Source organism: Egretta garzetta, unplaced genomic scaffold (assembly GCF_000687185.1).
Source record: "Egretta garzetta isolate BGI_Z169 unplaced genomic scaffold, ASM68718v1 scaffold46, whole genome shotgun sequence".
Lineage (NCBI taxonomy): Eukaryota > Metazoa > Chordata > Aves > Pelecaniformes > Ardeidae > Egretta > Egretta garzetta.
This window is the reverse complement of record NW_009260268.1, coordinates 3,500,490-3,524,638: the sequence shown is the minus strand read 5'-3', so window position 1 is coordinate 3,524,638 and position 24,149 is coordinate 3,500,490. Positions and strand designations below refer to the sequence as shown.

Genomic DNA, 24,149 nt, shown 5'->3' with positions numbered 1-24,149 from the left:
GCCGCGCCCCCGCGGGGAGGTGTTTCTTGAAGCCTCTGAAGGCCCTGGCGTGAGGGTATGGCCTGGTTTATTTATTTTTTATAGTCATTGGGGTGCGATGAGGAGCAGGTAGGGTATCTAGTAGTTATTGTTTCCTGAAATGGTGACCGGCGTCACCAGTAGGCGATTAATTAAAGTTAAAAAAGCGATGCTGTAAATGCGAAATACGTTCAGCGAAGGGAAATATTCCTGTACTGCTTAATTGGGGCCCAGTATTTCCACGAAGTGTTTATATTTACAGGTTTGGTGGGTTGTCTCTCAGGAAAATTTTGAACATAGTTAATTTTCAACGCATAGAGTATAATTTTTCTGTAAGAAAGGTTGATTTTTCTCTCAAAACCTTACCTTCCAGCAAGGAATAGGTAATGACCATATCTCAGTACCTACACGAGGGGAAAGATGACAGGCCTCAAGTAAGGAAAATGCCACATTCATTTGCTATAATAGCAATCACAAAATTATGAGCCTTAAAGAAGAAGCTAGTGTTGAAATTCATCAAGAACACATATGCTGTTTGGCTTTGGGGGAACAAGAGCATTGCTGAAGGTGTTTAATTTTTATTTTTAATGCACACTTTGCCTCTTTCTTTTACGTTTAATTCTGTGAGTTGAGTGACAAAATATTGATAGTTGATCTTCAGTAACATGCTTGATACTGCGGAAAAAAACTACTGCAGTACAGTTGGAACATGATGCACATGACATCAAAGATAAGAAAGCAGAGGAAAAACTTTTAAAAGGGGGAGAAGGAAAAAAACATCTGATACCCACCAGTTTTCCAGCTGTACTACGTTGTTGTGTAATTGACCATCATAATTATGCTATGGAAAGATCTGAGGTGATGTATCCTATATTAGTATTCTCAACTAATTTTCATTAAGATAGGCTGTTTTTTTAGGTGCTGAATGAAATACCTTCCTTTTTCAGATGGTGTTACAGCTTGAAGCCTAGATGGGTGAAAAAGAACTGAGAAGGGAGGCACTGTCTTCTAATTGCAGAATCTTTTTCTCTATTTTCCTTTGAAATACTGTTTATGCAGACTTTTCTACAAACTACTAATTGCTCTAGAATTTAAGGAATTTTTTCCCCTTTTCTTCTTGAGCAGTGTTATCTTCATGGCTTTCCCATTACTTTTATTTGTAAGTTCTTTCGAGTTATCACAAGGATAAGCCTTAACTGCTTATTTCACAGCTGGCTGTAATGTTTTCTAAGGTAGCTTTCATTCATGCAATTCTAGAACTTAGAAGTGAGTGTGAGGAAGATGATCAGCTGCCCCAAATCCATAAACTTAATTTTCCTGTGTTTGCTTGACTGCTAGCCAAGTCCTTGGCTTCTGCTCAATCAGAAATTAAGTGTTTTATACCCATTTCACACTCTTGTGTTCCTGTGCATTGAGTTGAGGGAATTACCTTGCCAAACACAGTGATGTTAAGTAGAAGTAATTGAGTAAGGGCTGGTTTTTTATGTGCTCTTTGATGTAAGCCTTCTGCTCATTTTTTCAGATGTTCTCCTCTTTGCTCATTTTTCAGATATGCTCCTCTCCCTGTGAAGTTGGTACTCTGAGGGACCTCCACTTACATACAGTTCTGTATTTATGAGAAAAGTAAATAGTAGCTTTTGGTGTGTTTTGAATAAATAGGGTTGCTAGGGAATAGTTTAACAAAAGGAGATCTCATGATCTCTTAGTTCAGAGTACTATTGTCTTTCTGGAGCCCTTTCCCCAGAATGTTTTATTCAGTGTAGTTCTGCATTGTGTATTGTGTGCCTCTCTGAAGACATCACTGCAAATGTCATGTAGTCAGGAGTGTATTAAACTCATCATTTAAAGTCTGATGGTGTTTTGGATTTTGTAAATCTGCTTTTGTAGAAGTAATTGAGTAAGGGCTGGTTTTTTATGTGCTCTTTGATGTAAGCCTTCTGCTCATTTTTTCAGATGTTCTCCTCTTTGCTCATTTTTCAGATATGCTCCTCTCCCTGTGAAGTTGGTACTCTGAGGGACCTCCACTTACATACAGTTCTGTATTTATGAGAAAAGTAAATAGTAGCTTTTGGTGTGTTTTGAATAAATAGGGTTGCTAGGGAATAGTTTAACAAAAGGAGATCTCATGATCTCTTAGTTCAGAGTACTATTGTCTTTCTGGAGCCCTTTCCCCAGAATGTTTTATTCAGTGTAGTTCTGCATTGTGTATTGTGTGCCTCTCTGAAGACATCACTGCAAATGTCATGTAGTCAGGAGTGTATTAAACTCATCATTTAAAGTCTGATGGTGTTTTGGATTTTGTAAATCTGCTTTTGTGAGATATTTTAAATAATCATTCAAATTAGCTGAAACACTTTCTTGGCATTTCAGTTAACCTGTCAAAGTTCAGTTTGGCATGGAGAGGTGTGACAGCATGTCTTGAATTTCTTCTTTCTGCTGTGAGCTTCTTTGAACACTTCTCTGAATGCTTTTCTTTGGTAGTAGGATACAGCCCTAACCCTTGTAGTTATGATGACTCAAGCCAGTTTGGACACTCTCAGGATCACATACTTGATTTTTGTGTTTGCTTTGACAATTGACAGTTCTGGGCACTGTTCACAATGTTGTCACAGTTGAGAGAGGTGTGCTGGTTACACCAAGAATGTATGTTTCTCCCTCCTTACGTTGAGATGGTGTCCTTAAAGATGATCATCGTTCATTCCGAAAACAAGCCAAAATTGCTAAATTGTAATGTGCCATATATGAACTATTCAAAACCAGTGATTTATCTTTGGTAAATCACACTCTGTAGGTTTCTAAAGTAAAATTTTATCATGTGCTGGCGTTGTCTTCACTCAAATAGCGTAACCTCTTTATCACAAGCTAACTGCAAGCCTTTAGTATATGCTATTTTATGGGTTTGGTTATAAAAATAATAATTAACAAAATACTTGTAATGTTTGCTTGTCTTCAGAAAGTGCTGGTACTAGAGTTGCTAGGAGATGTCTTGCTGCTTGCAGATATATTTTTCTGTGCGTCTGTGAATTGCTAGAAGGCTATCTCAGTCTTAAGCTGTAGACTGCAGTAGGAGGAACCCAAGAAGAAAAGTACTGTGCGCCTTGTATTTTGATAGGATAATTATTATATTTGAGATGCTCCATTGTTTTGGTTTTCAAGTGTAGAGTTTGGGGAAATTTCTTTGAATTTGATCTTTTCCTTGAAATTTGCAAAGCTTAAATATGTTAGGGGGGAGGAGGGAAGAAGAGAGAGAGATGTCTGTCTGTCTTCTCTTTGAGCTGAAAAGCACAGAAATTCCCGTTGAGTCTTATGCTGTCCAAGCAGTCTTTGAACCGTAAGCAAGCAAGAGAAAATGATGCGTCGCTTTTTTTTTTTTTTCTTTTCCCCTCCCATCTCTCCCCCCAAATAAGTCCTCCGGTGCAGGGAAAGAAGCAACCTTTTGTGCCACTTTTTTACATTATATCTAAGGGAAGAGTCTTGAACCCATCTCCTCTCAGTTTTTAGAAGGCTTTCATAGGACATAATCTTAAGAGAAACTTAGCAGGGGACTATCAGAATGGCTTACAGCCTCAGATTTTTGCTGCTAAGTGTTGTAATGAGAGGCAAACTCATGGCAGTTAACTGCGGGCAGAAACGAAATGACTGCACAGGAAGCTACCAAATAGAAACCTAGTGAGCACTTGTCATAGGCAGAAGTACAAAATAGCTTAGATTAGAGGCTTGCAGTTAGCACAGTCATCATAAAAAAAGATTATGTTGTTTGGGTGAAAAGAATGCCAGTACATGATATACCTGAATCTTAAGAAATACACAAGGTATTATCTATAAAGGATAAATTGCTCTGTCTTTGAATAGCTCAGTGCTCTGAATAGCTCAGCCGCCTTATCTAAAACTGAAATTTGCAACCTCGCCTGGGTGCCTTTCCCCTGAAAGGAAATGTCGCATATGTAAGTTCCTGGAAAGCACATAAAGCTGGTGGGTTTATTGTTAAAATATTAGTGAACGTGCGGTCGTCTTAGCCAGATTCTGATCCTGGTTACTTTAAACATGTGCACATTAAAAGAATACAATCTATAGTAACTCTAGCTATGTGGTGTTTGCTGATGGCTGGTTTTTTCCATGAACTATAGTTTTGGCAATGAAGCACCCTGCAAAAAACGAGAGGATTATTTGGAATGGCCTGAATATTTTATGGCAGTAGCTTTTTTGTCAGCACAAAGAAGCAAGGATCCAAGTTCTCAGGTAAGAAGGCAACGTGTAAGAAAAACATAACCTAATCTATATTGCACATCACATCAGATGCACATGTAGCACTTTCAGTGGATTTCTTATTAAAAGTTATTTCAGTATGTAGCTATTAATTTTTTAACATGGTCAGCACCTTTTGTTACAGAAATTCTCGTACTGGGCCTGACCTCATGTGTATAATTCTGTGTGTACCTTTGCAGCTTACAGTTTTGTAAATCATCTTTTCATCTAGAGGTTAAAATAACACATGTATTTTCTTTCCTTTTTCCAGTAAATATAGTTATTGTTAGAGGAGAATATGACTATTGAAAGTTTTAGACAGTAATTTTTTAAGACACAGCATTTTGCAAGTTCATTTTCCTCACCCGTAAGAGTATAAAAATTCTCTTTTGTTCTTGGGTTGACTGGAGTTTTCTTCTAGTTTGGTTCCTCCCTCAGGTTCCCCTTCTGCCTCTGCTTCACTGTCTGTCCCCATTCTTTGCTTCTTTCCTGTGCCTCTCTTGAATATTGGTTTGAGGTGATTGATACATCTCCTGAAACATGCTGTTCTGCAGGATCCAGTTGTCCTGTTAGGCTTCCTGTGTGTGAAAAAGTTCAGGAAGCAAATCCCAGCAAAGCCATGGAGTAAAATATATGTTAACAGTCTGCTCAGTTACTCACTGGCTTCCTTGCATACATCATGGCTCTTGGTTCTCTCAAGGTTATTCACTTAGGGCTAAATTTTTGTTACCCAAGAGCCGGTTGATAAACACATAGTGTGAATTAAAATCAGTGCCATTTCAGTAAATCTAAAATATGGATAGAAAACATAAAAACAGGACACTTCCTTCTATAAGAAAGGTCCCTGTGCAGACTTGGATTAAAGTAATAAAGGTTGGGAGTTAAAAGGTCTGGTATTTTGGTGCATGTTTCTGTAAACAAGCCACCAAGATTTGTGAGCCCATCTCTGCCTAGGTCAACACTACTGCATTCCTGTTCCGTCTTCCATACCTTTTCTTGTACTGCTGCTGGAAAAGCTAGTTTGGGGAGCTGAACTGGTGGAAAACTTAGGTTTAGTAGGGTTAGTTCAGTGCCGGTTCTGCTCCCTGAACTAGGTTCACTTCATATTCAGACAAGGAACAGTGCTGGCAGGCTGGGATGGGGACTGCATGACCAGAGGCGTAGCAGGGTTGCATCTGCTCCAATTTATTTTAAAGCTCCACCAGTTGGGTACAATTATAGCCTTGCTCACTAGATCGTGTGACGTAATATAAAGTGAGGCTTGTATCTCTTAAATGAAAATTGTAGGACTGACTTTTCAGGTCTCATTTTTCTTGTTGATACATTGTTTTGCGTGCTGTTGGTAGTACATAAATCTGATTTTATCTAGGTTGGTGCCTGCATTGTAAATTCAGAAAACAAGATTGTTGGAATTGGATACAATGGGATGCCTAATGGCTGCAGCGATGATGTACTACCCTGGACAAGAACAGCAGCACATAAACTGGACACGAAATATCCTTATGGTAAGGCTTCTTATGGTTGACAGGTCCGACTTGTGATGTGTGTGTATGTGACAGTTCAGCTGGTAAAACATCGATCGGTTTTTCTTCCACTCACCTAATTTTGTTAATGTGCCTATATGTGATATCTCAGGATAAAAATCCCAACTCTGAAAATAAAAACAGCCTTTATGAAGGGTTGACTTCCTGGTAAAGTATGTTCATAAATGATTAGCCATTTGGGATTGTGTAGTGAAAACTTGTAAATATAAGCACACACAGTTGCAGTGTATGCAGATGATTGCTGCTCCTGTGTGTTTGTCTCCACAGATATTACAGAGAATATGTATATGCAAACCAAAAATTGGGTCTAAAATACAGGTATTAAAATTGTAAACTCCAGTGGCTGTGGGAAATTCCAGTGTTCAGCTGTTGATGGCATAGGCAATACATATTATGAAGGAGATGAATTTTGTTTGTCTTGAAGTATTGCATTCTGTCATTCCATGCCATTTTTGCCTCATCTGGTGTGCAGTGGATCTCCCCTGCTGTGGGTGGGGTGACTTTCATTGTTTATTTCAGCCTCCCATTTGATTCACGTTTACTAAATAGGTAAAAGGAATGAAGAGCAAGGTTGGTTTCATGGTAAGCATGGCTGAGTGCTGCTTTGGATTCTGTCTTTGTCTTTGCAGCAGGCATACTTTGGCCTTCTGCAAGCCTGCTTTGAAGGGTCTTCTGTGAATCAACAGGGCTGTGCAGTTACTTCTCTGGGCCATGTGTGGTCTGCAGGATGCAAGACAACTTGCTGGGCTGCCTCAGGCTTCATGCTGGGTGTGGAAATGGAGTTGAGAGCTGCCTTGTGGTCTGCAATAGCTGACGTTTGGGAAGAACGGTGGTTAGGACTGATGAGGAAGGGAGGAGTGTATGCTCTCTTAAATTCCCTTTCTTCGTCTTTGTGCTTCCACGTCAGCTCCCACTGCACCTCTGTGGGGTGAGACCAATGCAGCAGAAGCCACGGGCACCGGAAAAATGGCTGTTAGGAGCTTCTTCATCCTGTGCTGCATCTCAGCCTGTCCTGGGCTAAGGAGTGGTGGGGGAAGAATCACAAAACTGAACAAGAGCCCTGAGAAATTCTTCCTTCCCCCTGCATGACTGGGAGGAAATGAGCATCAGAGTTCAGCTTTTGCAAGGAGATACTGACTCTTTTCTGGTGTGCAGTATTTATCTCTGCCTACTAATTCTGGTTTTTGCTTGTAACTTCTAGCAATTGGTCTGATACAGAAATTAGACTTGCATGAGTTTTGCTGTTCCCTGTGTTCACCCAGAGCTCCTTCTAAAAACTGGCATTACATTTTCTGGTTCCCATAGCATTGAAGTAAAAGATGATATGCAGTGGTTCAGCACATAATTCATCAGTTTCATATTTGAGTTCTTAAAACCCTGGTACTTTGTCCTTGTTCACATTACCAATTTATTACAAACCCTCTAATGTTAACTCTTAAGCTTGAGACAGTTTCATGTTATTTTTCATAAGACATGTATTCCCAATACTAGGGCCAGCTCCTGCCAAATTTTAAGTCTGCTCTACAGCACAGAAACACTGGTTTTACATATCATGACAGTACCATAATGGTAGAACTTGGTATGACTGCTCTTTGTTTATAGGGTGAGGAAACAAGTGTTAGCCAATTGATTAAATACAAAGTACTGAAAACAGAATATTGATTTTGGTTGAATCTTTATGCTGCTGTAAAGTCTCAGTTCTGAACTAACAACAGTGTGGGTGGTCTCTGGGACCCGAGCATGTTCCAGGCACTCAAACGTAAGCTGACCAATTTAAACTAAAAATGCTCTATAAATTTGTGAGGAATTTTTGTACAAGATGAACCAAGATTTTTTTTTTATTATTATTATTTTTGGGTAATTCTGACTCCAAAAGATGTGAAGTAAAAATCTCTAATACATGATGTTTAAAAAATGCACTAACCAATCTAACAGCCTGGAGAGATGAGTTCATTTCTAGGAGTTGGTCTAACTACTGCCCTTCCCCCTGAGAATCTTAGTCTTCACCTCATTAAAAAAAATCACAACTTTGTAACATAAAGTGTCTGCTGTGATGAATAAACGACCTATTTTGTAATTCACAGATCATTTAAACTCTAGCAGTTTCTTATTAATCTTGATAGCACAGTTGACAGACCAGACAAGTATATATAAAAAAAAATCTCCAGCTTTAAAAAATTCTGGTAGATGCAGAGAGACACATAGAATTGCTGCTAAAATCTCATTAAACTGTCATGTTTTCCTTTCCGCTTTTGCTAATCATCAGAGCATTTTGTAAATTGAACTTCTTATCCTTGCTTTTTCCTGATAGCTTGTTCAGAGATGGTACATTCTTGCTGTGTGCTCCATTAGCTTATCGTGGGAATGCTGGCACCTTCATACCTAGAGCTGCAATGTAGTTTATTAGGTAAAGCTGATGGTAATTGTGCATGTACCACCACACTAACTTGGAAGATGTCTTCTGGAGCTACTTCATGCATCTGCAGTGCTACAGAAAAGGCCTGGGGGTGGATGTGAATGCTGGCCTCCTGGTTTTATGTACTGTTACAGGTTAGGCATAAACATTAGCTCACTTCTATCTATTTTGGACCACTCTGACTAGCTTTCTCCAGAACAAAGCCTCAGTATTGTTCTGCAAATGGGTCATTCCAAGGCTGCTCCAGAGGTCAGGGTGGAAAAAAGGCTGCAGGAAAGCTGTTATGCTGTATAGGCCTATAATGCAAAGCCTGCTGAGATGGTATGCTTAACCCTCCTCCCTCCCTTGGGCCATACTGGGGGATAAGCAAGGCATACTCTGTTTCATGCTGTGAAAATACCATGCTGGTGGGCTGCAAAGAAGTCATCTTACTTCTTTATGCACTTTGAACTGAGACATACGAAATAAGCATGTGGTGCCCTGGGACTCTCTTGAGACTGGAGCCTTGAGGAAACCCAGGGTCAAGTGCTATGTAATGCTGATGGAGCCATGAGTAAGATGAACATGAACCAGCCTATGCCCATTGGCCTCAGGGCCAAGGATCGGTTCCTGGCCCTGTCTGTGTTCAGCAGCATAGACATAGCAGGGGATTGGACCCAGAGGCTGTCTTTGCACAAGTGTGTTAGATGATCCTGTAATAAATTATTGAGCTCCAGCAGAACAGATAGATGCATTGACCCCACAGCTCTCATCAGATTCATTGTTTCATGGCTAGAAAACTTCCAATTTCCACCCTAAATTTTTTTGTCTTTAGTTTATACTTTCTTGTGTGTGCCAGCATTGTTCTTTTAGCTTTTCTTATTCACTGTGATTAACTCTTCCTCCTTTCTCCCCTTCCCCTGTGCACTCAGTGATAACAATAACCTTTTGAACTTTTGTTGTAATGCTAAACAAGTCCTGTCACTTTAAGTTTTTCTGTATCTTGAAACTTGTTGGCTCCAGTGTCTGTTATCTATGTCTGCTGCAATATACTGTACATATGTAACCTGCATCATCCAGTGTGGGTTCTGCTCAGCTCAGCATTAGGGAAAGGGTGCTTGGTGAAAAAAAAATTGTATTTACCCATATGTAAGTGTAACCTGAGCTGCTACCGAAAGAAAGCATCAAAATGTGGTAGGTAGTGCTCACTTTACCTTAGAGGATGCAAATGTTTGCAAGGCATTTGGATTACAGGAATAGTAATGTGGATCACCTGTATTGATGCTATGCATTCCTTCGGAGAGTCTTGAAGCAGATTAAAACTTTTTTCATTCTAGTTGTGTATGTTTGAACAGTTTAGTAGTATAGCCTTCTTATGTCAGAAAGCACTGGCTGTTTTGCAGAATGCCATTTTTCACAGTACAAAATCGGGCTTTTGTTGCTATGTTGGAACTGGCTCTTTCCAGGCTGCCAGTCAGTGACAGGAGCCGGGCTGTTTCTGCGCACATGACAGAAATGGAAGGCCAGTTTTGAAATACCTACTTTACTAAGTTGTTATTAAAAGCTCTTCCTGAAGCATTGTGTTCTGTACCGTGAGCAGAAGCTTCTTAATAATTAGACAAAACTCTGGCTTTCAGAGTCAAAAGTGAGTGCCCTCTGTTTCTGTTAGATGAATCCAAGGATTTGATGATGCTCAGTTTCCTCTCACCGATCATTTAAAATACTACATTTTTCTCCTATTAACGCAAGTCTTCCCACTAACGCTAGTTGCTGTGCTCCTGTTATGCCCTCTGTCTCCACTGTAATTTAAGAACATCCATTTGACAACCAGTCTCTAATTAAGAGAGTTTTAAGTTAAAATGACTGGCAAATTTAGAAACCTCCAAGCAATAGAGAAAATATTGAGTAAATATGCTTACAAATATTTATACGGGTTCAGATACGATAAAATATGTGCTGTGGCAAAAAGTATGCTTTAATTGAGCAGTACCTGCTGTGTAAAATGAAACAAACTGTTATCAACATTTCTTCGTGTTAGGATTATGAGCTTTTTGTCAATTTTTTAGAGATGAACATTTGAAGATATTCAGGCAAATGTTACTTTTGTAGAAGCTGTTATTTTGACAGCACAAAACTTGATAAGGCACTATGAAGAAGTGTGATACGCTCTCTCCAATTGGCAGTGCAAAGCCGAGGTTTCAGCTCAAAAGGGGATCTATAGGAGACAGTCTCCACCTACAGCCACTCACTCTTGTCCTGCATCCTGCGTTTCTGTCCAATTCTGGTGTCATACATCAAATCTTGAGAAAATTTGGAGATTTGGAAACACCAAGAATAATTTCTCTCATTCTGCTTGCCCACTAAGAAATGCCTCTGTGTTCTGCTGAGAGTAGAACAAACTTGGAGCAGGATGGGAGGAACTGGGAAATGGGGTGGATTAGCTAATGCTTCTCACGTTTTGAGAGGGGCTTCTCTGGTTTGCCTCCAGCAGATTTTGTGATGTTCATAAATGGGCTGAGTGGTTCCCATCTTCACTTCCCAGTTCTCCTCTTTCACAGAAGCAAGCAGTGAGGCTGGGGCTCCCTTTTCCTGGCTGCAGTCTGAAGAGGCTAGGACTCCAATGAAATGCGGTGGTGTTATCCTTGCCTCCCTGCCCTGACTGCAGCAACTGCTTTTCCTCCAGCATGCAGAGCGAGAAAGAGAGCAGCAGGGATGGCTGGGAGCTTTTTTTTAGCCCAACATCAGTGTCCTGCCTTCCCATAAATGCAGGGACCAGCAACCATCCCTACGCTTTCACAAAGGCTGAAAAAAGATTGATGTCGTTCTACAAATTCCAGATCCATCAATCACTGTTCCCAGTGCTTGTCCCTCCAGACCCCATTCCTTTCAGGAATATTTTGGTCCCTTCTGTGATCCTTGCTGTGTCCAGCGTCAGGGGTCCAGCAAGTAAAGGGTAACTGGTAGGTGGAGCTTGGGTAAAGATGGGATGGGCAAGGAATGAACATGAGAAGGTGGAGATTTTACCAAAAGACCGAGAAGAAGTGGGCCAAATTACAGAACTCCCCGTATGCATTTGTCTTGAAGAATGCAGTGGTGTTACCACATATCTAGAATGTTTGTCAAGTTGGTTAACATGGCAGTAGAAAAACTTATGTTAATAAATAAGTCAAGACTTGCTGTGTGACAATCTATATGCATTGAAATGTATTCTTTTCAAATGCAACACCGTATGTAGTGCATAATTTCTCAAAATTCCTTGTCTGGCTCAGTTAGTAATTAATCACATAGAAAGGTCACTCCCCCAGCCCTTCTTTTGATTGCTTCTTAAAAGTTGACATGTTATGGTGGTCCCTACTCCAAGCTCTTAATCAAGCATGTAAGCCTTTACACAGTATTAAGAAACACTTTGACTAGTCCCATGGTTCTTATAAAATCACTAGTCAGAACACTTTTAGTAGGTAGGAAGAGTACTTCTGACTCTGTAACCCACTAAGAGCATGTTCATGTTAAGTGGTTAATCCTAAAAAATGACCATTAATAGGATAAGTAGGGGTCTGTTATTTACATGTAGGCTTAAAGATGAGTGCTACCTCATACATGCAACACAAAGCAAGTATGCAGTGAGAAAAGATAGAAACACTAGCAATTAATACTACCAGTAATGAAGCAGTTATTCCTCTGCTTTTTTGTTTTTTTTTTTTTTTTTCTCTTGAATATAGGAGCAGGGGGGGGGATAACGATCATCTCAGAGTAAACCTGGGCAAGGGTTGCACCCTCGGGCTCCAACTGGGCTGGTCAAACCTTCCCCTCGGGGCTGCTCGGTGTCCTGGGATAGGCAAGAAAGCCCAAGGGGTGGGGAAAGCCCAAGGGGTGGGGAGCAACTCAACCTTTCTCACATGAATCCACTTCTCCTGGGGCAGCTCTGAGCCAGCAGATCATCCACTGTGGAACGACTGCCCCTCTATGGGAAGGTGGACACGAACGCTTGGACCATCTCGACCACCTCTGCACAAAATAAAGTATCAAACACTTGGAGGGGCCCAACTTCAGCCAAGCTTGGGCTTCAGCCTGAAGACACCTCTACGCTGCTCCGGCCTCAAAAGCAACCTGTCACTCCACTTGGGACGTTGCCCACCGCCTTGCCCACGTGCCGCTGTAAGGCGGGGAGCAGGAGGAGATCATTTACTGATAGTAATGAAGCAGTTTTTCCTGTTTTTTTTTTTTTTTTTTTTTTTTTTTTCCTCCTCGTGAATATAGTAGCAGGTGGTGGGAATGTCAGAGCACACACTAACTTCTCATTGCATGGTTATTTCTTCAGCTAATGAAGCCTTTTGAGAATACTTTTCAAGCCACTTTTCCAGAATGGAAACCAGCATTGCAGACTTAATATTATGTTGGCTATATGTGAATATTATTTTTTAAAAAACCAAAACACTCAGGCCACCCATAGGGTATTGTAAAAATTCTTAGTTTTACTAGTCTATTGAAATACAGTTTTCAGATTCTGAATACTGTGCACCTGCGAAAGGTTATTTTAAGTTAGTTTCTTATTGTCTGAGACAGAACAATGTGTAGCTATTAGTAGGAGCTCTTAACAGGTTAGAAAACTTTGTAACACTCCAAATGTGAACTACTTAGTTATTAACAAGAGGGATTTTGGACTCTTGGGTTTGTTTTCTATCTCTCACTAATACTCTGTACAAAGGTGGCCAAGTCTATAAGAAAAATCTGGGGATAATAGACTATCTTATCTATACATCAGTTAACAGTCAATGCCTGTCTGCCAGAGAGAGGGAAATAGGAGGAAGAGGGAATGAAGAGTGATGGGACAAAGCCTGAAAGTATTTGTCTGATGCCTATACCTTCTTAAGTACCATCTAGCGTAATATCCCTTGCAGGGGCCAGTAGTAGATGTCCAGGGAAATGTATAAAACAAAGACACATGTAATGATAGTTTCCCAGAATATTCTTCCAACAACTGAGCCAAAATGGTTTTGTATTTAATAGCTCAGTAGACTTAAAAAAAAAAAAAGAAAGGAATACTGGAAGGAAAAAGATGGCTTCTGGAATTGATGCAATCTTCTAGTCCTGTACTACTTTCTGCACTAAGTGCAGTAAAATACTCAGGCTACAGTGTATGTGAAAAACCTACCTCCTTTTGTTTTTGAAATGAAAGCCTGATGGAGACCCCACTACTTTTCGTCTTGGAATGATTAGTCTCTGTTTCTTCCTTATTACTATCTTTATGTCTTCTTTCCACACTGGACAGTCGTAATTATTCTTAATTTCAGATTATGTTAAGAAGATCAGGAGGCAAAATTTCTCTCTTCCCTCACTCCAGCTGATTATCTTCTGTAAGTTATTTTTGGCCTGAACTTGTTTTTGCTTGGGAAGAGGTTTGTTGTTGAAAGTTTGTAGAAGTCTGCAGAAAGAGCTTTTCTTTCTCAACCAGCGCAGGAAGGAAACTTGCTGCAGTACTAATAATGAAACTTGTCTGGGTTTATGGCTGAAGATTTCTGAGTTTTAGTGAAGGAAAAATATTTACTGAAGGAATTACGTTGGGTTTTTTTTTTAGCTCTGTAAGCCTTTGAAAACATTCTTTCTGGAGGCCCTCCACATTTTAGCCTGCTGCCTAGAATGTAAGTATATTGTTCAAAGAAACTTAGAAGTGATGTTTCTGTCCTATTGACATAACCTAGTTCCATTTGCAGAAAGAATGATCCTCTTTTTCACTCAATCCTCTGTAACCCCAGAAAAATAATTCTCTGACTATTTCTTGTGAAACCTACATAAGATTAGTGCAACTCAGTAATATACTTGGAGTTAAATGTATTTTCTGGATTTTCTAAATGTATAGGTTCATATAATTGTGTCTCTTGTACACGTAATGGCATACGTTTAAAAGACAGTGTGACCCAATTACAGTTGGAATAGAAACAATAATAATAGTAATAGAAACCTTAATGTGATTGTGCTTGGTTGTGGTTTGTTGCAGTTTCTTTTTTGTTAATCTATTTTTTATGTTAGTTTCTGGCTTTACTGTTAACGAGGGGGTATGTGGACAGCATGGTCATGGTGATGCTGGGGACTGCTTGTAGAAGTCGATACTGAGCTTTCTTTAGCAAGTGTTTGGTCCTTTGTGACTTGGCTAGATGAGAAAGCTGGTGTGCTTTAAGTTAAGCTGTAAATTTATAGTGCATTAGCTGCTATGTAGAAAATTCCATGTAGGCATTTAGCGCATATGAAAAACATTTCCATTCAGCAAGGATTCCTGCGCGTTGAAGGTGCTGCACTCAGTTACTCTGTGTGTGGTGAGATCATTCACACAGAGGTCAGTACATAGTAGCAACTATGCTATGAGCTTGTGCTCCTAACTTTGCCTGTTGTAATTTTCCCACGTGTTCAAGGGAGAGGTAAACTACTTTTTTTTAACCCATTCTTCAGAACAAGTGGTGGAAAAACTCTTAATGTCTGCATGTGCAAATCTTTAGATGAGCTCAATCCCACACCACACGTCAGCACCAGTTTATGAAGTAAGTCAGGGCAGCAGGTAGTTTCTTAGTAGGTAGGTATATAAATTATGCAACTTGTTGTCATTCCTAGGAGTAAACAGGAAGTTCTTGCAGAGATCCTAATGTTTTTTTCAGAGGTTCATGGTGGATGACACAGAAACTGTGCTCTTCTCACCTGTGTTGGTAACACATTAGGTAATCTGCTGATGTGTACAGCATAAAAACTTAAACCCTAAGGTGCGATCTGTCCAGAAAGAGCTATTGGGTTGCTGTGGAATAAGGCCGGGTAGTCTGTTGCTAGCTGGCCTATCTTAAATCCATGGAGAAATAGAGGACTTTGTTTTCCTGCTTGGGAAGTCTGGCACCTTTTAATGAGCAGTAAACTCACTTTAATATTGAAGCTGGGACATTTTTATGGTTGAGTGTGTCTTGTGTATTCTTGGGGTGAGAGAATCATGCAGCGGCGCTGAGCCGTTCTGAGACCCAGAGGACAGAGCTACTTGGTTTTACTTCGCGATTCTCCTGCCTTTAAGTGCGCACAGTGCGCTCTTATAACCGTAAGACTGTTCCTATCTGTGCATGTAAACACATAAATGAGCTGTTTTATACTGGCAATTAGATACTCCAGAGAGTTGTGAAGCTGTGAGATATTGCTTCACTTAGGGTGGTTGCAACTACTTGGCCCACAGCCTACGGCTTTGTTGCCTGCAATAGGTGTTAGCAAATGGCAATGCTAATGCGCTTAATGATATCATTACTAATCGGCAGCATGGTCAGAACAATTGACCTTCATTGATCTTGGTATTTCTGCTTTTATTTCTTCCTCTGCCCTCTATGACAAGCTGTGCAAGCGATTTGCCTTTGAAAGGATGTAAGCAGTTATATTGTAACACTTTAATTTTAGTTTGACTGATTTATTTTAATGAACAGTATTAGGAATTGTTTCTTTTTTTTTTTTATATCAGTGTGCCATGCCGAATTGAACGCCATCATGAACAAAAACTCAGCTGATGTGAAAGGCTGCAGCATGTATGTTGCCTTATTTCCATGTAATGAATGTGCAAAGCTCATCATCCAGGCAGGTAAGGAGTAGTGCCAGCTTGATTTGTCAGGGTTGCAGTGCTGCTTCTCATTGGTATCTTATCACGGATGTATTTGATGTTAAATTGCTGCTGTTAGATCTAAATTAATTGCACTGTCAACTTCATAAGATGCTACTTGTGGGGGTTTTTTTTTTTGCATCTGAATGGTGCCAAATTTTTCCAGTGCTAATTGCATCTTCTGTGATTCTAAGCGTGCTTCTAATTTAGGTTTGTAACTTCTTAGACCAGGAGCTGCCAAAGAACAACACAGGCTTTGCATATAATTACTGTCAATTTTACTGTGCTCTGACACATTGAATAGAGTAGGGCAGAAAGAAATAAACTTCCGCATGACAAAAGGTCTGTTGGGAGTATATACATGAAATTTTAATTTGAATGTGATGCATGGTAGATATTTGAAGATTTTAAAATATCTTTGCTCGTAAATGTCATAAGACTTCTATGATCCTACTTTAATTATGTCTTTCATTACAATTGTTATAAATCTGTGCCACTGCAGCAAGTGTGCTGGCCTAAATGTGTCGCCTTTTTTTCAGATTAGGCATATCTGCACTAGGCTTCAGTTCTGTAAAAATCTCTGCTCTAAGGTAGCATGTCTTTTGCTCATTGAGTAAAGTCTTGCAATCCTAGCGTGGATTGCTGTTCTGGGGAAATGCTTTCACCATTAATGGCCATGGGAATCTAGGAAGAAAGCAGCAAACAGAATCCTTCTTTATTTTGGTCAGTAAGGTTTGAAATGAAGAGAGGTGAAGGGGGAAGGGCGATGGTATTCTGTATTTGTGCTACATTTCTCTTATTTGCAGAATCTAAATCAAATGGTCTTCAAGGTAGATTGGCTGTTTGTTCACAATGTAGTCGTTCATCCTTTCACTTATGCACTTAGGTAGGCACTAAATTGCAATGTATTGATATTTATGTTGTCTGGTAAACACAGTAAGGTGTTGATAGGCTCTGAAATGCTTGTGACTTCTCTTGGGTCAACCTTTAGACTTCTCCTCTGCCTGAGTAATTTAGGCATAGATCATTCAACAATTTGAGACAGCATGCATTTATGAGGATTTGAACCTGGGACTGGGAGTTATTTACAAAACAGAGAACAAAATGAAAAAGCATCCTTTTAAAGCTGTGCATTTGGAGGGGGAATGGGATTTGGGGTTTAAGTTTTTTGTGGGTATTAAAGAAGCAGAAAGATAAGTTTTCAATTACTTTTGCAAAAATGCTTAATTTCTAGTCTGTCTGTCTTGTGTTTTTGCCTGCAAGTTTTTGGTTCTGGTTTTCTGAGTTAAACTTAGGTGACTAAGTGGAGAAAAACATTTTCTAAGATTTTTGAAAGAATTGTACTCCAAAACAGCTCTACCTTACATAGCCTTATTCTCAGGTACAGCCTGCAGTATTTTGGGAAGTAGGGGTGTACTGAGGAGGTCTAGAATATGTGGATGAATGCTGCCTTTTCTGATTTTGTGCACCAGTTTTTATGGGACATTACTTTTTTTTTTTTTTTCCCAGTGTAATTCTAACATTTTTTCTATCTGCCTTTTTTAGGCATAAAGGAAGTTATTTTTATGTCTGACAAGTATCATGACACTACAGAAATGACAGCTGCACGGCGGATGTTTGATTTAGCAGGTATTATATACAGGTAAGAGAACGTTGGATTAACTTTATTTTTATTTTTGAAAGGAAAATGGTGTGTGAAAGATACCAACTTCAGGGAAAAAGTTTTTCTTCTTTGCATCATGCAGCGTTTTATTCTTTGGTAGTGTTTGTAGATGGCTTGCTCTGTATGCCTGCAAAAGATACTGGATTGACAGACTGTTGCACCATTCTTTTTGCTTTGTATATGGTTGAATTTCAATTTCTTAATGTTTGTATGACAAAATGGTCCATTTGGAATATTAAATTTCATTCCTGGACTGCAAGTGAAATTGCGAATGGAATGCTTATTTGTTACATTGTACTCAAGAGAGTCATCGCTGGCCCTGCACGGAGAAGGAGGTTAGGTTAGATGACCTCCTGAACTCCCTTACAACCTGAAGTTGCCTATGATCCTATGAGTTGGACTGAAATGACCAGCTGGGGTTTTTTTGTGGATTACCTGATCCTTACTGAAACTTTAGTATCTTTCTGTTGCAGTCCATTTGGGAAGGTGTCAAACCAGCCACCCGTGATTAATTCTTGGTGCCTATAGCTGTCCAGTCTTCTTTGGTCAGCTTTTCTTGTGAGAAAAGGGTAAAACTTGGAATACTTGCCTTAAAGTAATGAGAATCTGAAAAATGTTTGAAGAGTGGGGTTGTTAAAGACACTGACAGAGATACCTAAAGACAATCTGTTCAACAGCTAGTTTGATAGCAATAACATGCTGTGGATGAGGCTAATTATGCAGTCAGGGAGGCTTTGCAACTCTAAAAAGTTTTACAATATTAATATAAAGGCTTCGAAAAATTTGCAAACATAACAATTCTGACAGATAAAATTTTAGGATGAAAGGTACCTACTGGGCTAAGAAACACCCATGAAAAAACACAGCAGTACTTGAAATTCAGTTTTAGTCCTTCAGTGTATTTCCTGTCTACTAAGACTGTTTGACTAAGAAGCATAAATCATTCTCTTGCAAGTCAAATCTTGTAACTTCTCCAGGGTGAGAAATGTTTCTTGCATTTCAGATTGCTATTCTGGACAAAGTATTCGGAGTTTCTGTGGTCAGCAGCATGTGCTTTGCTGTGTTGACTGTTAGTCATTCTTGTATTGATTATTAAGGATGTAGGTGCTACTTAATGAATCTCTTGAACTGAACTGCAGAGCTTAATTAGGCATTAAATCCACACTATTTGCATAATCCTTTGTTTACTGGTAGACTGGAAAATATATGCTCAGTCCCCAAATATCTTCCTTGCTAATTGCTGTAGCAGATGCTCTAATGATAATAAAAGGAAACATTTTGTGGCAGTATTAATTTTACAGTTCTAAAGTTACAATTTTAAAATTATTCCCTCTTAACGAGTTTAGTTTTTCCCCAGTATGATGCATAATGTCATCTAGTCCCCTAGCACAAAAAATAATTTAATATACTGAGGCAAAGTTTGGAAGTGTTCTTTGAAAACTTGGCAGGAAAAAAGTGACCAAAATATTTATCAAAATATATCCCAAATATCTTTTATATATACGTATGGCTACACATATGTGTATATGCAATACATATACAGTATATTGAAATATTTTTATGGATACATATATGTGTACCTGTATCTGTAAATATATATTAAAAAATATTTGAAATATAAATATATATGAACAAAAATCCCAGCCCTGGTAACATGATGCCACCACCTGCAGCTAAGTTCTTAAAAGTCCTTTGACTCCTGGGTAATTTATGAACTCCAATAGCCGAAGAATGTGCAGGCTAACCCACCCCATGTGTCTCTTTTGTCTTAGTCTTTCTTGTCCAGGTTTCTCTCAGTGTGGTGCACTATAATTGGCTCCCACAGAGATGAAAACTATGTGAATCCAAGGAGGGTTTTTTTTTTTTATATTATTGCTTCAAAAATTTAGCTGGAGCTAAAGCAAGCAAAATGTTTTAACTACTTGCTAACTAATATCTGTGGTTTTCTTTATTTTAGGGAATTCAAGCCAAAGTGTAACAAGATCATCATCGACTTTGATTCAATTAACAGCAGACCAAGTCAAAAGCTTCTGTGAATTAAGTCTCATTAAGACCCTAGAAGACTGTGATTATCCTTTTCTAAAAAGCTGCTAATGCCTTTCATCTTGAAGTTACTTGCAACTTTTTAATGGCTTCTGTAGCTAAAGTAGACTTCTAAGAAATCCAAGGCATAAAATGTCCCCCTCACTTCATCTTGTCATGTGGAATCTAAATCTACTTAAAATTTTTTAATGCCTTTATCAAAACTGCTTAAAAAGTCTGGAGACATGTAGATGAGACAATATAATGTATGTAAAGAAAACTGTTCTGAACCTCGCTGTATTCATCACCACATGCTCTGATAGGCTGTCAGCATTGATTTAGACTCAGTTTAACAGTAGTACTTACTGTAACCAGTAGTACAGTGGAATACGCTAATATATGTTGATCTCTCTATGGGATATGTGGATCTTAATAGTTGATCCTCATAAAGGACAAAAAACGTTATCCATGCAAATCCTAATCTTCCAACTAGCGTAACACTAACATTTTGTAACATAATGTGTGATATTCTGCATGTGTTATCCAACAAATGAAATGCTGATTTTTCTTTTAATTGCTGTCTCACATGTTCATACATGGGGAGGGGTGAGAGAAGAAGTTGTTCTGAGAACAGTCCCTGCTCTGGACCAAGCTTTACAGGTGCTTTCAAGTCCTCATTTTCCCTGAGGCTCCAGAATTGGAGGGTGTTGAGGGAGTAAATCATTTGGGTCTTTACCTTTGGGACTCTTACTTGGAGTTGGTTTTCATGTGGAGAAGGAAATTATTTTTTTGGTCTAAGCTGTTTCTAGAAAGTCTGACATAGTTCAGTCTTAAAATCAACCTGTAAGGTAACTGAATAGGTTTTTGTCCTCTGAGAGAAATTGGAGATAGTCAACCCATATCCGTATCTGTGCCAAAAGAGGTAATTATTGTGTTAGCTTGTTTCCCAGTGCTGGCGTAGTACCTTCATTTTCATAAATGTTGCCTAAAATAATACCCTTTTTAATTTTATCTTGAGATCTGGGAATAGATTTGAGTTCCTTCTCTCTAATTTGATTTTTTAAAATTAAATATGCCTAATGGCTTTGTTTAGATAACACTGGTGGTTGTTTGTTTTGGTTTTTTTTTAATGTGGTTATACTTCAATGAGCTTTTATTTTCTCTATAAAAGCTTTTTTTCATATTTTGGGACATTATGTAATTTGGCTTTGTACCAGTATTATTAAAGTCTTATTAAAATCCACTACATTGAAGTAGACTCATTATTATAATATTAAACCATGTGCTTGGCTCCAGAGTGCTGCTGTTTTTGCAATCATATGCAAAGCATATTTTGTGCATTTGTGATATTACATAAAATGTAATGTTCGTGAACCATTTGGCTACTAAAGGGAGCCCTGTAATGTATTATAAGATGTGTCCATTTATACGGTAATTTCCGACTTTCTCTTTTTTTCTTACAACTGTTTTCCACCTCAGAATTGGTGTGTGGCTTCCTGCCAGAAAAAGAAATTTGCACATACGTGGAGGGGGAGGGTGAAACTTGAAAAATTACTTTAATAAAATGTTACTAAAACAGCGTATGCACATCTTTTTCTTTGGCCCGAATTAATAAGTAGAAGTATCTTGAGTTAAATTGGTCTGACAATGGGACAGAGACGAGAGAAAAAGCAGAATTTTTGGTTTTAGGCAGCAAAAATGCTGTTTTCTTCATAGATAATTGCTGATCTAAGTTCAGACTTGAAAGATGTATGTGTTGTGATTCTGGTTACTTCAAGTGTTTTTATGTCAGGCCTTGGATAATGGGAATGTATAACGTGCATAAAAACTCTGGAGTTTTTTGAAGCCAGTGTCCAGGTGTTTTTAGAAATGTACTATTTATTTTTTTTTACAATGACTTTTTTTTTTTCCCCCCCAGGACTTTCCTGTTTGTGTAATAGAAGAGAAGCGCTGGAGAATACAATAGGATTTTAGATTTCTTCTGATCAGTTTTTGATCTGATAGAGCCTCATATGCAAGCTTTCAGAGTAACTGTCAGTGGACTCTGGCTAAGTAAGTGGGCTCTCTGATTTCCAGGGCAACTTTATGGAAAGGGAAAAAAGCACATGCACGCTCTCGAGACAGCACATTCTTAGTTTGAACTTAATGTTTTGGAGCAGATCTTAAAGAAGGTTTGACCCTTACGTTGTGTGCATGCCTAGAAATCTGTCTACTTCTGGCTTTTTTTCTTTTAGTAGTTCAGGAGGTAGTGCTTTGACTTTCAAATAAAGAACAATTACTAGAGGAAACAATGAAAACAGGTAAATGGAATAAACAGTGTTTCTGCTCCTGAAGCTTAAGTCAAGATGAATAGAACCATTTGGGCTGGAAGGACCTCTGGAGGCCATTTGGTCTTGTCCCTTGCTGAAAGCACAGTTGACTTACAAGCGAGATCCAGTTGCTCAGGCCTTGTCCAGGTGAGTACCTCCAAGAAGAGAGATTCTGTAGCCTTTCTGGGCACCCGTTCCAATACCTGACCCACCCTCACGGCATCATTGTCTTTTTTTAATTCAGTTAGAATTTCTATGGCTACAGCTTCTGTCTGTTGCCTCTCATCCTTTTGCTGTGGACGTCTGAAAAGAGTCTGTCTGTCCTCTCTGTAACCACCCATTAGGTAGCTGAAGTCAGCAGCTAGGTCTGTCCCCGACCCTTAGCCTTCTCTTCTCCAGGCTGAACAAAGGCCGTGCTCTCACCCTTTGTCATGCATCACGTGCTCCGTCCTCCCACCATCTTCGTGCCCCCTCGCTGTCTGCCTCCTGCGGGGTGCCCGAAGATGACACTACGCCAGATGTGGTCTTACAGGAGCCGAACAGAGGAGCATGACTTCTGCTGGCCACAAGTTTCCTAGCAGAGCCTGGTATGTGGGTAGCCGCCTCTGTTGACAGGGCACTTCATCTTCTTGTCCACTTGGATTCCTGGGCCCTTTTCTGCTAAGTTGCCTTCCATCCAGTGGGCACCAAGCCAGCATGGATTTATTCTGTTCCCACTGGAGGACTTCATCGTGTTTCCATCAATCTGTTCCTCCAGCCAGTGGCAATAAGCCATTGGTACAGCTGGACTGTGAACCACTACTTCCCAGGTTCCGTTATGGCCACCGGCACCACTCCCATGGTGAACCAACCACCACCCCAACTGCAGGCTGAGGCTTCGTTAGGGATTGCTTGAAAAACCCAGTACGGGAAGCTGAAGGGAGACTCTGGGGAGCACTTCGGTACTTCCTTGAGCAGCATTAATTGGAGGAAGAAATCGCGTTCAAAAGAAAGTGCTGAGACCCTATCCAGTTCAATATAACTCTATAGAATCATAGAATCACTTTGGTTGGAAAAGACCTTTAAGATCGTCAAGTCCAACCTTTAACCTAACCCTGCCATCCCACCACTAAACCATGTCCCTAAGCACCTCATCTATCCTTCTTTTAAATACCTCCAGGGATGAGGACTCGACCACCTCCCTGGGCAGCCCATTCCAGAGCCTGACAACCCTTTCCGTGAAGAAGTTTTTCCTAATGTCTAGCCTAAACCTGCCCTGGCACAACTTCAGACCATTCCCCCTCGTCCTATCGTCTGTTACCAGGGAGAAGAGGCCGACCCCCACCTCCCTACAGTCTCCTGTCAGGCAGTTGTAGAGGGTGATCAGGTCTCCCCTCAGTGTCCTCTTCTCCAGACTAAACAACCCCAGTTCCCTCAGCAGCTCCTATCTTAAAGGTTAAATCTAAGTCCCACCATCATCTAGATTTTCCTTCTAAATATTACTCCATTCCCCTGTCAGAGAACCCAAGGAACTGGCAATCTTATTTACATAAATTTCATTTAAGAAGGGGTGGTTTCACAGGCTGGCATGCTGAATGAGAGCATAATCTCCATCTTTGAAGCTTTGATCACTGACTGAGCATTTTATTGCTTTGTATATTAGGAATATTTTCACAAAGATAACAAAAAGTATGCTGTGACCAGTACAATTGTTCTGATTTCCAAAATAGCCTATGATAACATTGGCAATAAAAGCTCTTCTGGTGCATCACGCAGGCCAAACACTCTATGTGCATAACTGCAGAAGCTGCAGTAGTTTGTCAGCTACAGAAATTAATCTTGCAGGGGTTTTAAGCCATTGTGAATGAGCAAAATAAACAAAAATTCTGACTTGCCACTCTTGGCTTTTCTCTCTGAAGCTGGGTGATGGAAGCCTTTAAGCATGTGAGGTGGGATAAAGCTCAGAGGCCTCACCTGCTCGGCCTGAAGCAGCAGTGACACCGGGCTAGGTCTCACCTGGGGGCCTGGGATAAGTGTACGAGGTGCGGCTGGGGCTGCGGGGAGCCTGGAAGGGGCTGTGGTGCAGCAGGAGGCTCGTGAAGGAGCAGCACTCTGCAGTAATCCAACAGGCTTGGCTTGGGTTCCCCCTACACTGGGAGCACTTAAGGATGAAGTACAGAAGTGACCACAGCTGAAAGGCCATTTGTTTGCAGCTGTTTCTTCTCAGTTGTAGGTAAGAAAAGGATTTCTCTAACACAGGGCTGAAAGCGTGAGGTACCAACTCTTTCTCTTCAGTGGTGATGGCTCAAAGGGTTTGCTCCACTAAAGCCTCTTTTAGCAGATTTCTCTCTTCCTTCCCTTT

At 39.9% G+C, this 24,149-nt stretch overlaps 1 protein-coding gene across 1 annotated transcript; it reads left to right on the top strand.

The window, feature by feature from the left end:
* Positions 1-4,111: 4,111 nt before the first annotated feature.
* On the top strand, positions 4,112-20,453 carry DCTD (dCMP deaminase). Its single transcript, XM_035897816.1, has 5 exons — positions 4,112-4,257; positions 5,633-5,768; positions 15,680-15,796; positions 17,360-17,456; positions 19,435-20,453. Exons 1-5 carry the CDS (start codon positions 4,135-4,137, stop codon positions 19,511-19,513), a joined length of 552 nt encoding a protein of 183 aa, XP_035753709.1. The 5' UTR covers positions 4,112-4,134; the 3' UTR covers positions 19,514-20,453.
* The last annotated feature ends 3,696 nt before the right edge of the window (positions 20,454-24,149 follow it).

What these genes read in the sequence shown, in the direction of transcription:
- DCTD (XM_035897816.1), top strand. Translation starts at nt 4,135, where the DNA reads ATGAACTATAGTTTTGGCAATGAAGCACCCTGCAAAAAACGAGAGGAT. An exon ending in GGACACGAAATATCCTTATG is followed by an intron (nt 5,769 to 15,679) that starts GTAAGGCTTCTT and finishes TTTTTATATCAG; the next exon opens with TGTGCCATGCCGAATTGAAC. An exon ending in AAAGCTCATCATCCAGGCAG is followed by an intron (nt 15,797 to 17,359) that starts GTAAGGAGTAGT and finishes TGCCTTTTTTAG; the next exon opens with GCATAAAGGAAGTTATTTTT.